The sequence below is a fragment of the Colletotrichum chrysophilum genome (genome assembly GCF_026319265.1).
Source record: "Colletotrichum chrysophilum strain AFK26 chromosome Unknown scaffold_175, whole genome shotgun sequence".
Taxonomy (NCBI): Eukaryota; Fungi; Ascomycota; class Sordariomycetes; order Glomerellales; family Glomerellaceae; genus Colletotrichum; species Colletotrichum chrysophilum.
The window spans coordinates 1-15,068 of NW_026517462.1; the positions used below are offsets into that span (position 1 = coordinate 1).

The 15,068-nt window shown below is 47.0% G+C and overlaps 4 protein-coding genes across 4 annotated transcripts; 1 reads left to right on the forward strand and 3 right to left on the reverse strand.

Annotated features, from left to right (window-relative positions):
• Positions 1 to 4,883: 4,883 nt before the first annotated feature.
• Positions 4,884 to 5,723, reverse strand: COL26b_012406 (uncharacterized protein; the record flags this gene model as incomplete). Its single annotated transcript, XM_053185050.1, has 2 exons — positions 4,884 to 5,565; positions 5,644 to 5,723. The coding sequence occupies 2 exons, from the start codon at positions 5,721 to 5,723 to the stop codon at positions 4,884 to 4,886; spliced, it is 762 nt and encodes a 253-aa protein (XP_053030976.1).
• A 2,229-nt stretch (positions 5,724 to 7,952) lies between these two features.
• COL26b_012407 (uncharacterized protein) lies at positions 7,953 to 9,573 on the reverse strand (the record flags this gene model as incomplete). The annotated part of the gene is made up of 8 exons (XM_053185051.1): positions 7,953 to 8,110; positions 8,160 to 8,257; positions 8,310 to 8,575; positions 8,651 to 8,854; positions 8,915 to 9,019; positions 9,084 to 9,232; positions 9,309 to 9,412; positions 9,539 to 9,573. 8 exons carry the CDS (start codon positions 9,571 to 9,573, stop codon positions 7,953 to 7,955), a joined length of 1,119 nt encoding a protein of 372 aa, XP_053030977.1.
• Positions 9,574 to 12,827: 3,254 nt separating this feature from the next.
• On the reverse strand, positions 12,828 to 13,370 carry COL26b_012408 (uncharacterized protein; the record flags this gene model as incomplete). Its single annotated transcript, XM_053185052.1, has 2 exons — positions 12,828 to 13,247; positions 13,290 to 13,370. 2 exons carry the CDS (start codon positions 13,368 to 13,370, stop codon positions 12,828 to 12,830), a joined length of 501 nt encoding a protein of 166 aa, XP_053030978.1.
• Positions 13,371 to 13,908: 538 nt separating this feature from the next.
• Positions 13,909 to 14,775, forward strand: COL26b_012409 (uncharacterized protein; the record flags this gene model as incomplete). Its single annotated transcript, XM_053185053.1, has 1 exon — positions 13,909 to 14,775. The coding sequence occupies one exon, from the start codon at positions 13,909 to 13,911 to the stop codon at positions 14,773 to 14,775; it is 867 nt and encodes a 288-aa protein (XP_053030979.1).
• Between the last annotated feature and the right edge of the window lie 293 nt (positions 14,776 to 15,068).

The following is a 15,068-nucleotide window of genomic DNA, read 5'->3' on the forward strand; positions in this document are numbered from 1 at the left end:
CATCATAGCGAGCCGCCCACTTTTCCTTAATTCTACACTCTTCACCTTCACAACAACCTTCCTCTACGTACGACCATGAGTTCTTCTTCAAATGAAAGTCGTATTATCTTTGCAATTGAAGCTATTAAAAAGGACCTAAAACTATCCGTTCGAAAAGCAGCTTCTATCTATAAGGTCCTGAGAACTACACTTTGCGACTGACGCGCCGGACTTCTACTACGACGTGAAACTTGTATAAATTTAATAAAGATGACTTAGGTGGAAGAAACTGTGATTCTTGAACGAGTTATTAACTTGATTGATTGAGGATTTCTACTGCGACTTGACGACGTATGAGATATGGCTGATTGTCTCTTTGATGAACGTGATGCGACGCGTATTAGACTGCGATAGGTAGAGAACTTCATATGACGCTAACTACAACTAAAGATGCGTTTTCGACGTAGAATCAACTATTAGAGGGTATTAGCTGAAGATCCTGTAATTATGTAGGCCTAATTTACCCTTATATGAAACATAATTGCGAAGTATAGAATATATGATGATGATGTCTATAATTTTGATGAGATGGGCTTCTTGATGGGAATGCTGTTGCACGTAAAGGTTATTATAACCTCTGACTGCTGTGGAAGGCCTCGTATGAAGCAGCCTAGTAATTGCGAATGGATTTCTATCATTTAGGGCGTATATGCAGATAGCTGGGCGCTGCCTCTATACGTCATTGTTAAGGGCAAATATCACCTACTCTCATGGTATACTAATGGCTAATTCCTACCTGAATGGCGCGTCCACCTTAGTGAAAATGGATGGAATATAAATGAGATTGGCCTAGATTGGCTAAAACATTTTGAAAAGTGCATAAAGTCTCGCATGAAGGGTGTTAAACAGCTCCTAATCCTTGATGGCTACAATAGCTATAAATCCACTAAGTTTGACGATTACTGCAAGGAACACGGCATTATTGCTCTTTGCATGCCTCTGCATTCATCGTATGAGCTTCAGCCTCTTGATGTTAGCTGTTTTAGTCTGCTGAAGGCTTTATATAGTAAGGAAATCGAGAAGATGATGTAGATATAGATTACGCATATTACTAAGGATGATTTCTTTCCTGCCTTTAAGGCAGCCTTTTTTACTTCAATAAGCAAAGAAAACGTATAAGCTGGTTTTAGACAGGCTAGGCTAGCCTTATACTATTCGACCCAGAAGCAGTTCTTTCCCGCCTGGATTTCAAGCCAAAGACGCCAACACTATCCAACTCATGCCCAAGCAGCCAGGGCTCCTAGGACCTAAAGACACCAACTATAGCATATAATGCTATATGAAGCTCTGCTTCACTTAAGAAAAGAATCACTAGTTATTAAGATAGCTTACTAACTTATTTATACGAGGTTATTAATTTGTAAGCTAAAGGTATTAGTAAGTTAGCATATAAACTAGCTCTTGTTGAAGCTGAGTGCTATGGGCTTCATATAGCAAATAAGATACTAAGTAAGCGCTAGAGAGCTAAGAAAACCTAACTACGTCTTGGAGGGTTACTTAATATAGCTGAAGCTGAGGTAATATGGGTAGAAAAGGGAGTTGTTGATGCTGGAGGTGAAAACATACGTTAGGAGAGTGCTCGTATGGAGGGGGGTGAATTGCGTGGGCGGCGATGTGGTAACTGCGGAAAGACTGGATATAATGTGCGAATATGTCAGGTAATTTGGAAGACCTCTGAAGAAGAGGGTGATGAGTAGTTTCAATTGATTTCGTACGATGTGGCTTAATTGACTTACACAAATGGCTGGAGGGTAGTGAAAGGTGGGCGGCTCGCTATGATGGGCGGCTCGCTATGATGGGCGGCTCGCTATGATGGGCGGCTCGCTATGATGGGCGACTCGCTATGCATATACGTTAACTATAGTTATACTATTAATATTTAATAGATTATTCTTAAGGATTATATAAGAATAAGTATTTTAAATAATATTATTATTACTATTAATAAATCTAAATATAATAATTTAACTCTAACTATTTAATAGTTTTATTATTTTAATAGATAGTTATATCTATAAAGTACTACTTTTATAAAAATTAGCTTTACTCTATATAAATATTTTAGTTATAATAAAAATATTCTTATAAAATAGATTATTTAAATAATTAATTAGTATAATTATAACCTTTTTATTAAGTAAAAAGGCTTTTAAGATTTTAAAATATTTATAAAGATCTTAAATTCATATAGTTATTACTATTACTTTTCTAATATTATTTTTTATAGATCTTAATATATATTAGTTATTTTCTATAGCTTCTAGAAATTAATATATATTAATAAGTTAAAAAGATATATTATAATATAATACTAAAATAAATAAAGAATACCTAATTTCTTATATTAAAGCTAGACCTTTTAAACTTATAGAATAAGATCTTTATAGCTAAATTTAAAGAGTATTATATTTATTAAAGCATTTAGAGTTTAGAGATATAGCTATATAACTTTACTATATTTTTAAAACTAATTAGATATAATCTATAGCTATAATAAAAGCTTATATACTTTTAAGCTATTAGGAATATATATATTATATTTAGAAAAATAAAAAGAAGTTTAGAGACTTCTACGTTTTATATAGTATATAATATTATATAATTATTTATTTAAAATACTATGAATATAGCTAAAGCTAGCTTAAATATTAATATAATTAGTTAAAATATCTTATTTAAAAATAAATAGAAGAAATAAGTTATTATAGCTTAGAAGTTATAATTAAGCTTTACTAAGAAATAGCTAAAAGCTAAGGATAATATATTAATTATTAGTAAAGCTAGAAAATAACTAAAAAATTATAAATTAAAAGAAGTATTTACTTAGATTAATACTAATAATAAATAAATAAAAGATCTATTATTACTTATAAAATCTAAAGAGAAGCTAAATAATAAGCTACTTTAAAAGAAATAGTAAAATAGAAAAAGAGTACTAGCTTAATTAAAAATTAGTTAGGTTATTTATATAGCTAGAGTTAGATTTAGCTAATAATAACTTCTATTATATCTAATAAAAAGTTAATACTAATAAAAAAGCTAATTTATATTAATATTATTGTAATATTAAGAACTTTCTTAATATTATAAAATAGATCTCTTAATATATACTATTAATATATAATATTCTTTTATAATAATAATAATAATGTAAGAATAATAATAACGCTTAACTTACTTTAATATTCTATATAAAATAAACTAATAAAGTCTAAGGTATAAAACCTTATATAAAAATACTCTGTTTATTATAACCTATAACTATAATATTAATTATATAATGTATATAGGTATATAAGTATTTTCTATAATTAGTAGTTTAGTAAGTTACGTTTTAGGTTATTTTACCCTTTATTTTTCCCTATTAGAAAATACAACCTACTAACTATAATAATAAGAATTATTATAATATATTACTTCCCTTATTATTATCTATATGATTAAATGCTTATAAATACTTAAGACTATCACCTTTTATCGTAATATAAGTCTTTTGATAGCTTTGTACTATATAGGCGTATATACTACGCCCTTAAATATGCTTATACTTATGCTGATATATATTACTACTTCTAATATTTAATAAGATAATATAGAGAGATCTTTATTTTATAGTTGATAATCCTTAAATATTATTTAATAATAATAAGGATTTTATATTATTTTACTTTTCTACTTAATAAAGTTCTAGAGGAGTAAAATATACTATTTATATTATAGTTAGTTATTAAAATAAGAGCATTTATAATAAAACTAAAGTATAATATCTAAAAAGTATTCTCTTTATTACTAACTTTAGTTATTTTCTAGGTAAATAAAAAAGATATTAACATTAATAATATTATTAGTAGTAATATAAATATTAAGAGATTTAATAGTTTCTATAACTTAAGTTTATTTTACTAAATTATAGAGAGAAACTAAGAACAATATAATAAATTTAATAAATAAATAAAGTAATTAGATTAAAAAGAAAGTATTTTAAAGTCTCTAATAACTTCAATAACTTCTATATTAACTTCTATGGAAACTAGAAACTTAAATTTACTTCTATATACTATATTATTACTTACTTTAAAAGTATATAAAGTAAAAATTAAAGTCCCTAAATAGAGACGCTATACTTATAAATAATTAGTAACTATCTATATAATACTTATAGTTATTTAGAATAACTAAGTAGAATATATATTTTAATAATAATATAACTTTATTACGTTAAGTTATTCTAGAAAGCTATGATTTATTATAAAAAAGTAATATTATTAATTATAGGTAAAAGCGTAGTTATAGGTTAAAACGCTAAGTAAGTAAGGAACGCTACTTTTAAGTGCTGCGCGGCCCACCCTAGCCGAGGAGTATGGACATCTTTTGCGCAACATACTGCCTCGGCCGTTTCAGCAACCTGCCTCACCTGCAAATACGCTTTCCAACATCCCAAGCCCAGAAAATGCCCGTCACCGCTCGTCGACTGGGGTCTTCCACGTCCGTTGGGAAAGCTTCAAAGAGCCCCGGCCATGATTGTTCCCCGCTGACGTCAAGCGTCGTCTGTCAGGTCACTACGCAATGCTCGCCGGCTGCGAATGCTGTTTGCGAACGAGGGCACAAAGACAGAACGCAACGCGACCGATTGTTGCTCGAGACCATGACCACGGCCACGGACTGAGGCCGTTGGCCTGGTTTTAACATTTCGATTTTGGTTGACAGCTTGGCCGAGCGCCAGGCACAGGTATCACGATCGCGGTCACAGCAATAAGTCCACAACGCTGAATCTGAAAATGGTCGTATTCTCATTCGCTCATAAAATCAGCGGTCTCTACTCGACAGCATCTTTCGCCGACTATCTACTGAAGCATCTGAGAGAATTGCGGGGTTATCGAGAACGGGCAGTTGATGTTCTTGATCGTCTCATCGCACCAGTTCTTCTCCTGTGTGCCGAGACCAACCATCACCGCCTTGTCGGATGGCTTGGTCCCCTTCCTCAGGGTGCCCTCCATTGTAACTTCGAACTCGCCCCGGACAATTTTCAGGTCTCCCTTCAGCTCTGCCAGAACCTCGCCGCTGCCCTGGTTGCGCAGCTCGAAAATGCTAATGCCGTGGTCAATCTCGAGCGGGCTAGGGTTGTAGACCTTCATCGTGTTGGCGAATCCGCTGCCGCGAGGCGATGAGTTGACCTGGGCGATCTTGGGACCCTTCATACCCACGATGTGCACGTCCTTGGCGTACTTGACCTTTGCTGACAGACCAAGCGCCTTGATCGTGCAGTCACCGTTGTCGAGTCTCAGGATCAACTCATCGTCGCACATGATGGCCTTGACGAAGGCCATGAAAGCGTTGCGGTCGATGATCTTGATAGTCTGGTCTGTGACAACAACTAGCGTGCCGCTTGACTTGGTCTTGACCTCGGGCAGGTCCAGCTTGCCAAAGACGCCGCCGTTGTACATCATGTCGACGGTCATGGGCTGCATGGTGGCGCCCATCGGTCCAGTACCCGTAACCTTGCTCTCGATGGTCATGACGAAGGAACTGCAGAATTCATAATCAGCACGACCGCGACAAACGAATCTGACGCGAACTTCGCGATTGAAGGAAGATTTGGCTTACTCCTCCGTCGGCTGGGAGATCTTGATCAGCTCCACCTCCAGCTTGGAGCGGTTCAAGATAGCTTGGGTGATGGCATCCATGTTGATTGATTGGTCTGTTTGTTGGTATGTGGGCTCTTGAGAGTGATGACGACGGACTGATGTAATAGAGTATAAGTGCTTGCTGATTGTTGATTGAGATTGCTGCTAATTGCTTGGTTCCAGAACAAACAGACAGCTAGAGGAACACGAAGCTTATATACTATCATCCCAATTATGTGGCGGTCATTGTTCCAGCGACGCCAGAACACATGCAGCTTCAGCTGCCATGTGCCGGAAGCTGCCACAGCTTGCTTTGTGCCTCGGAACTTGCAGTCTTTCTCCAACAACCCACCTCCACAACGCGCTGGTTCGCATAGCTTTTCGCATAGCTACCCTGCCACCCAAGCAGAGACAGGCAGGGTCCCGGGAAGCAATATTATGGGACGAAGACAATCCAAAAAAATTCAATCCAACAAATATTGATGTGGCGGTAGCAGTAGGTAAACAAACGGGGACCGGTCGCTTATGCGGCGGGCCAGATCGATCGTCGACCGAGCACCTACCAGATCCTCCTCCGCCAAATCCCCAAACGGCAATTCCCTGTGCGTTGAAACACCATTACGGCAGAGAAGACCCGCCAAGCGACCAAGGGCAGGCAGGAGCCAGCTCACGCACCGCACCCGCAACCGCACCCGCACTCGCACAGCTGACTGTTCACCTACGACTCCATTAAACAAGCAGGCGACGAGCCCAACCTTGCCATGTCTCTGCTACGTTCGCTTGGACGTCCCGTTTCGGGAAGCATTGTCGCTTGTTGTTTACCCGCCCTTTCTTCCTCCTCTACAGCCTCGAACCCCGGACCCGCGCCTCGGCCGGCAGCAGTCTCAGCGGCAGACTTACAGCAGAAGCAGTGTCAGCGGCAGAGCAAAAGAGAGAGCGAAACCTCCTGAGGGGGGGGGCTGTGTACCGATACGATGGATATCTCCGGCCTGCAACTCAGCCGTCGGGGAGAATTGACCTGACTCAAGCAAAAGAATGTGGGTTAATCGGTGAGAGCTGGAAGTGAAGCATAATTTGGCCAACGTATTGGGCTATGCATGGTCCTTCGGTGACGCACCCCGCTGTGCGGGGAAGGCATGTCGAATGTCGGTACGCTTCGTTGGAAGATGTTGTGTGCATGTGCTTTTCTTCGTCGGTTCAAACTCTATGGGTGGATGGCCGTCGCGAGAGGAGGCGCGGGAGGATCATCGATTGGCGATGTCACGCAGTATCAACGCAGGTAAGGCAAGATTTCTGGTAGGGATGGCGGGGTTTCGCTATTCGAGGCGGGGAAAGATTGGGCGGTGGTTAACGGGTGTGTGTTGGCATTCAGCAAGACTGGATGGCTGCCATGCGGAGTAGAGTTGCGTAGATTCTCGTCATCTTTTGCTTTTGTTCCTTGGAAGGTGAACTTAGGGCCAAAAAGTCAATCTGGCTTGGATGGACGGGAAACGGCCATTGAAAGCCTGCAATGTCTTTTTGCACTACCTTGAGAAGAGATGGAAGATGGGGCCTACGAGTGGAATTCCAGAAGCAGGTCTCGATCGGGAGACGATCGGTACAGTCATTGGATCCAGTGCGGGCAGCTTGGTGCAGACAAAGGTTCATGGCGCCGATACTTCAGATTAAGCCCTGGGCCGTGTGTCGTAATACAGGGCAGTACTCGTAAGAATGTCGGTGACAGTGATTTCAACACAAGGAACGACGAAGACGACGAAACTACCTATAAATCAAGATTCTAATATCATTCTCATGAAATCAACAAGACAATTGGCCAGGCAGTGTTTCATCGCTCATCAATTCTCTCGAGAGCCATTCGACTATAGAATGAAAGACTAACAACAACCATACTTTTGTCACCGTCGCCAGCTTTCAGAATCCTCTCTCTCAACTCCGCAACCGCCCGTAACCGTGAACCCACCCCGTCATCAACATCATCAATCATTCACAACAAACACCTCACTGCGCCACGACCTCCGGGTCAACAACAACATCAACCGCCCGCCCACCTGCCCTACAACCGTCCCACCAACCTCGGCCCCTGACTCCGATCCGATGCTTGTCTAAGTAAGGTAAAGTTATGAGATGAGCCAGATAAAGAGACCTTTTCTTGTTTTTTGAAATGTGTGCGTGAACAACAGCAGGACAACAACGACACTCCACGAAGGGTAAATGGTATTTGGCGTATGTTTTTTTCTCTGTGCTTGTGTTTTTTGCATTGGTGCTTAGTGGCATGCGACTCGCACAAGCTTACACTCCGGTGGCATCGTCGAAGACGATAGCAGCCTTGATGGCGCTCTTGTTGCGGATAGACTCGAGAGCCTCGCCGAACTGCTCGAGCTTGAAGGTCTTGTTGACGATGCCCTTGGTGCGGACCTTGCCCGAGTCGAGGTAGTCGATGGTGGCGGCTGGGGTTTTGTTAGTAGAACTCTTAGAAAAGAGTGGGAGTACACTTACGGAACATGTAGGTTTCGGAGAAGGATCCGAGAATGGTGATCTCGTCGCCGAAGATCTTGGAAGGGGGCCAAGAGACACGGGCGGAGTCGGAGTAGACACTAAGCGTATGATCAGTAGTTGTAACGAGGGAACACAACCCAAGACACTCACCCGTAGACGACGAGCTTGCCGCCGCGACGGACGTAGTTAATAGCGTCCTCGAGAATCTTGACGGAACCAGTGGCCTCAACGACGACGTCGAAGCCGTACGGGTGGTCCTTCTTGAGCTGTGCGAACTGTGCCTCAGGCTCCTTGCGGGAGAGCTCAATGTAGTGGTCGGCGGCGTCGAGGCTCTTGGCGAGGTCCATCTTGAGACCCTGGGGAGCGGCGATGGTGACGTTGCAGCCACCGTTGTGGCGCATGAGCTGGGCAAGCATCTATCACGCACACACAAAATGTCAGGAACAAAAGCTCGGCCGGGTTGTCACGGAGCTCCGTCCGAGCGGACTTACAAGACCGGTGGGGCCGGCGCCGAACATCAGAACGCTGGATCCCAGGCGGGGGCGGATCTTGTCCAGGCCATGGCAGGCGCAGGAAGCGGGCTCGAGGAGGGTGGCATCGACATCGTTGAGGTTGTGAATCTTGAAGACCTTGCCGGCGGGGTATGCGCAGTATTCGGCGAAGCCACCGTTCATGGTGACACCGTGGGCCTCGAACTGGAGGGGTGGGAAGAATGTCAGTGTGCGGGCCGTGTAAGTGGGAAAGTGGGGCCGTACCTTTTCGCAGAGCAGCAGCTCTCCGCGGCGGCAGTAGAAGCATTCATTGCAGAGCTCGGAATTGTCGGCAGCGACGCGGTCGCCAACCTTGAAGTCCTTGACTTTCTGTTTGTGGCGTCTTAGTGTGAGTCTTTGAGGAATTATTCAATGATTTTGGCGAGGTACGTACGGGTCCAACAGCGGCGACAACACCGACGGTCTCGTGGCCAGGGATCAAGGGGAACTTGGCGATGAACTCGCCCTCATGAATGTGCTGCGACGCCTGTAAATATCGAGTCCTGAGGTTCGGCGAGAAAATCTTACCAAGTCTGTGGCCGACTGTTAGCCTCGCGGGTCCTCAATGGCGTCTGAAGATCATGCATTGGGGGTGAGGGACATGCGCAAGACCACTTACCAGTGCCACAAACACCGCAAGCCCGAACCTTGACCAGAACGTCATTCTCGCGGAGCTCTGGGAGAGGAACCTGGACAATTGACCAATCCTCAGGCTTCTCGTATCTGGGTGAGGGGTCAGCCGATCGCCGATGGAGGGGTAAAATGATGCTCAGTGATCCAAGCTGCAAGGGACGCGAGGGGTCGTCGAGAGCTCGAGAAACTGTTCATCGATCTGGGGAAGAAGCATACCGGAGAGCCTTCATCTGCTTGGGGAGGTTCGACATTGTGAAGGTTGTGTTGGGTTGTGATTGGGTTTCTGGAGAGATTAGCTGCTCGAAGTTGGATCAGTAGCCCATCGACGTGTAAGTACGAAGGGCTAGGGCTAGCTAGGGGGAGGAGAGCACCAACGTACAGAAAAAGCTCACGACAGAAGAGGAGGGGACCAGTGAATAGGAGCTTGAAAGTGAATTCTAAGTAATTGAGGAGGTGGCAGCAGCAGCTTATATAGCAGCGTCATCAACAAGCCCGCGTTCTGGGCAGCGCGGGGAATGGGCGCATCTTGGGATGGAGAGGGGGCAGGCAAGCCAGGGTCCATGGTCTGCGTGTCTGAGTTCAGGGTTCCGACATCTCGACGCTCCCTGGGATCGAGCCGGCGAGGCTCGCCAGTCTACACCGAGTGTACTTTTTGGAGTAAAAGGGCCAATATGCTGTGGTACCTACGCTTTGCGCCATGAGGTAGAAGTAGTGGGATGCCTTCTAGCTGCATCCCGCATCCACAATCCACATATCCACCTCCGCGTCTGCGCATGCATCGCCTTCGGCCCCTCGTCCAGCTCCACGTACCACCCGGCCACCTTATGATCATAGTACATACACGAAGCGGCATGCCATGCCCGTGGCGAGACCCGGTATGCTCTGGCCAATTCATTGAATCGGTGAGAGAAGAATTGCATGGGCGTCAGTGAATGAAGGAAGGTCACGGCAGAGTCCCATTGTAATGCCCGTCACCGTGCTATTCACCCCTGTTGCCCCGCCTTGGGAGCTCCCCGCCAGCACTAGCTGCGCACTCGGCGTCATCAAGCAGGGCTGCCACTGGCAACCAAAACTTGCTGGCCTTGAAAAATTGGGGAGGGGCAGGTTGCTTGACTGCGGAGGGCAGCTCAGTTGTAACGCCGTAGCGAGCGCAGGGAGAAGTGAACAGAAGTTTGGAACACATTGAGCTATGAAGTGAGGGGCAGAACGAGAATGGCTGGCGACGCGCCCAAACCCCACTCGACAGATGCCAGGCAGTCCGATGTCTGGCAGCAGCTCATCCCACCTCGATGGGGTCGACAATGTGCTCTCCAGCCAGTCAGACGATCGCAAGACGGACAAGATGCATCGGAAAGGGAAAGAGGGGGTGAACGGGGCCCTGGTCCTCTGGACTCAATTTTCAACTCCGAGAGAGTGAGCGAGAAAAACTGACACCACCATCAGCGAAAAAAAGACCACCTCCAAAGCTTCTTCTTTGGTATTCCATTGCGTTGCGACTGGCAAGCTCCACTTGGCCACCGCCCGCGGGGTGCTTATCTCGCACATCCGCCATCCTCCCCGAGAGACTGACCAGCAGAGGAGTGGCAGGCAGCTCGCCTCAACAAAACCACCCTCCCGTAAGCTTCAGGGAGTGTGAGAACGTGGTGACACTTCACGGCACATGACATTGAACTTACACACTAGCCCCCTGGCCTCGACCGCGTTGCCGCTTCCATGCCCGCGCCCGCGACAATCCCTCAGGCTGGCTCTGTCCACGCGCTACCCTGGTGTGGTGGCCCTCTTCCGGCCGTTCCCCGGTTTGCTGGCTCTCTCCGTGTCCGGCCCTTGGCGTGGAGACGCTCCCTCCACCTGGAGCTGGCTTACGTACCGGGTTGGCGTGAGCGGGTGGGATGGCACGGATACGGATGGCTTCTCGAGGCTCTGATATGATTTTCCATCGTTTTGTGCGACGCGGAATTTTGCGTTCGGTGGTTCAGTGGTTCATGAGCTTAAATCGGGCCATGGCAGTCATGCTGTGCCACAAAGTCCTATGGCCTGCAAATGATGTTGAATATTCATCTGATCGACTTGTCAATGAGTTCTAAAAAGATTCGTCGCTTACGGAGTATTCGGAGGGCGGTCAATTGTGTATTTGGAAGAAGGTGGTGTGGGATTGGAGATGGCCGTGGAAAGGACTCTGAGGTGACTTGCACGCAAAGTAAGGCGATATTTCCTGGATCAGCCAAAGCCACCCCCATCTTCATCCCTCCTTCTCATCCCGCGGCTCGGGGATATCGAGGCAACAGTGTCCGGAAACTGGTTAACATGCACGAAAGTCAAACAGCAGGAGGCAGGGGAGGTCAGGAAGGCGAGACAGACATGCTGCAACCCGACGTGAGGTTAGCAGTTGGCAGTTGGTAAACCAGTTAGTGCGTTGAGGAAGGCGTCCCCTCGTCCCTTCCAAGCCAATCTTTCGCATCTCACTCGCTGAGACAAGACAGCAAAATAAAGGTGTGCAGATGGTAATCGCTTCCCGAACTTACGCGGGGCACGAATGAGACTCTTGCAAGAGCATCGGAAGACCTGGCAGTCATGAGATTCGCGCAGCAGCAGCCCAGCTTCAGCAGCAGTCACCGCCACTTCGTCGAAGCATGCCCAACACTCCTCGGCATTCCTACTCGAGCACACCTGCTCTACCACACTTGCCGCTTCTGGGCAGGGCTGGCGACAGATTCACGGCGTCAAAGCAGGTTGGCTACCACACGGCTACATCGCGCATTGCTTCTTTACAGGGGCTGTCTCAAAAAGTGCAGTATACGATACGTTCATTCGTGAGGGCAGCTTGCTGAAGCTATTTCCTACGTGCGTCTGCGTCGGCGTCGGCGTTGGCGTCGATGCTTACCGCAGGAGAGCCGCTCTCAACATTCCCAAAGGCCAGACCGATCCCTTTCGTTTCCAGCCCGACTCCGAGAACACCGATAAAAAAAACCAGGAGTCCTCGTTTCTTTTTTCTTTTCCCATTCATTCCTCTTGACATGCATACCAGAGGTTTCAAACGTGACCTCTCGAGATTTCAGCACCACCCCCACGTGCTCGACCGGCAGACACCGCTGGCTCATCACAGCGTTTGCAAAGAAAAGAGACACAAATTGTGGGGTTTCACGGTTTGGAGGAAGCAGCACAAGCCGCAGGCTGCAATTCATGACCTTTTGATGCAAACGATTTCCGAGGATCTAACCTCCAAACTCCCACGATGTTTCCCCCGTAGTCTGTGACGTTGACAGACGCGCGACTGTTCCGGCCATCCACTTTTTAGAGTACATGTCGGTGCCTTTTTTTGTTTTGCCAATGCGTCTCGAGAGTAAAAGCCGATAGGAAAGAGACCTCTTACGAGGGGGGAGCGCCACGGCCACGGCCAAAGCCACCACGGCTACAAGTAGTCAGTTAGCAGACTGTCTTCGAGATTGGTAGGAATGCGCCGACAAAGTCCAGACGAGATCGAATCGCCAGCGCATAGGGGGAATGCTTACAACTGGGGCTCGAATCCACCAGGGGCACCACCCTCCTTGCCGCCCTCGCCAGCATCACGGCGGCGGTAGCCACCCTCACGGTCACCGCGCTCGCCACGGCCACGGCCGCCGAAGGGCCTTCTCTCGCGCTCGCCCTCGCCGAGCATGCCGCGGGGAGGAGCGTGGGAGCGCTGCTGCTTGATGTGGGTGGCAGGAACGATCTCAGCGGGGAGGTGAAGCCACTCGCGGAGGTAGTCGAGACCCTCGGGGGTCAGGGTGTAGTAGTAGTATTGCCAGGAGAACTGGGTCTTGACATAGCCGCGGGAGGTGAGGGACTGGCAAGCCTTGACGACGAAGAGGTTCTTGGTGTCGATATCGGGGTGCTTGGGGAGGTTGTAGTCCTTCTTCGCGACGAGGACACCCTCGCGGAAGAGGTACTGTTAAATTTCCATCGTCAGCATTCTCGTCGACGAGCTTACGGCGTGCAATTCTCCTCGCGCCGGCGAAATGGTAATTCTAACCTCGTGGATCTTCTTGCGGTCGGCCTTGGGAATCAACATCGTGGCGGTTGTCGGGTCGCTTGCTGGTCGATGTTGGGGAGGGTGAAGTCGTGGTGGCAGGAATATAGAACGTACAACAGCGACAGTCGCTCTTGAATTTTCGAAATCAAGCCCTCGTTTGTGTGGGCCCCACTTGTCTTTTCGGGCACACTGGTCGCAATTGCTGGATCGGGTGGGCCTTGTCACGTGCTGGGCGAGTCGCTCCAGTGGACGGTTAGGTGTTTGCCCACTGTACTTGGTGCTCTGAGGTCCCTCGATGGCCGGTGCTCCTCCCCCGCTGCCGAGAAATCTACTGTGGCTTGAGCGCTGAGCCACCTTTTTTCCTTTCTTTTTTTCCGTCTCTTCCCTCCGCGCCAAATCCCATACCCCCGGCCTTATCGCTGATAAGCGTAGCGTCACCAGGTGAACATCGCATTTCATCGCCTCGCGTGTTCGTCACATCGCAGCCCCATTACACCGACGACACCGGCAACCACGACGTCAACAACGACGTCAACAACAACAATATCGACAGCGACAACAACGTCAACGCTTCGAGATGGCCGTTAAGAACATCAACGTCTTCGTCAGCACGTTTGCTGGCCTAGGCCCGTCAACTTTGGTGCTTCCTGTGCCTTCTTCAACTACTCTATCGGATTTGCGCCAGCAACTGAATGAGCGCCTGCCCGCGACTGAAAACCGCCTGATCTTGACGACTGTATCAAACAAGGAGTTATCGCCGTCCTCCACAGCTCAAGTTGCCGACCTCCTCTCGTCTGAATCAGATGACTTCGTCTCCCTGCGCCTGTCGCTGCCGCTATGTGGTGGCAAGGGTGGTTTCGGATCCCAGCTGAGAGCTGCCGGAGGTCGCATGTCATCCAAGAAGAAGCGCAACCAGGGAGACGCCAACAACTCAAGCAGAAATTTGGATGGCCGACGTCTGCGCACCGTGACTGAAGCAAAGGCTCTGGCGGAATACCTCGCCATTAAGCCGGAGATGGAGAAGAAGGAAAAGGAGAAGCGCCGCGAAAGATGGGAGCAAATCGTCGAAATGTCAGAGAAGCGTGAGGATGAAATCAGGAACAGCGGCAAGGGTCGGCTGGACGGCAAGTGGGTCGAAGACAAAGAAGAGGCAAATGAGAGGACTCGTGAGGCCGTCCTCGCCGCGATGAAGGCTGGCAACTACAAGGACAATCTGCTCGGCACATCGCAAGTGTCTACCGGCTCTGAGGAGACGGACGAGGCCATGACGAGCGATGAAGAGGATGAAGAGGGCGGCAGCTCCAAGGAATCCACGCCTCCATCAGAACCTGCAAAGACCTCCAAGGATAAGCCCAGAACATTTTTCGGCTTTGACGAAAACGATGAGTTTATGAGCTCCGATGAGGATGAGCAAGATCCTAAGGGCAAGGGACAAGCCAAGTGAAACCAAGTGTTCTCTCATTTTCATTGAGAGTACATATTTGCAATGAGTTTGCGCCATCGGAGGCGAACGGAGTTCCGGGAGATCACTTACGGGAAGGCAGCGAGCTTGCGTTTTTGATAAAATGACAATAATGGACGGGCATTACAGACAGTCTGTCACGAATTCACATTCAGCGCCTGTGTGCGCTTTTAGCCTCGTCGCACGACACATCCTCCGATGCTCTATTTGATGTCTCAATCCATCTGGAAGTAATACAGTCGCCCGGCTCCTCCGTCTAACTTGCGTACAGCCTA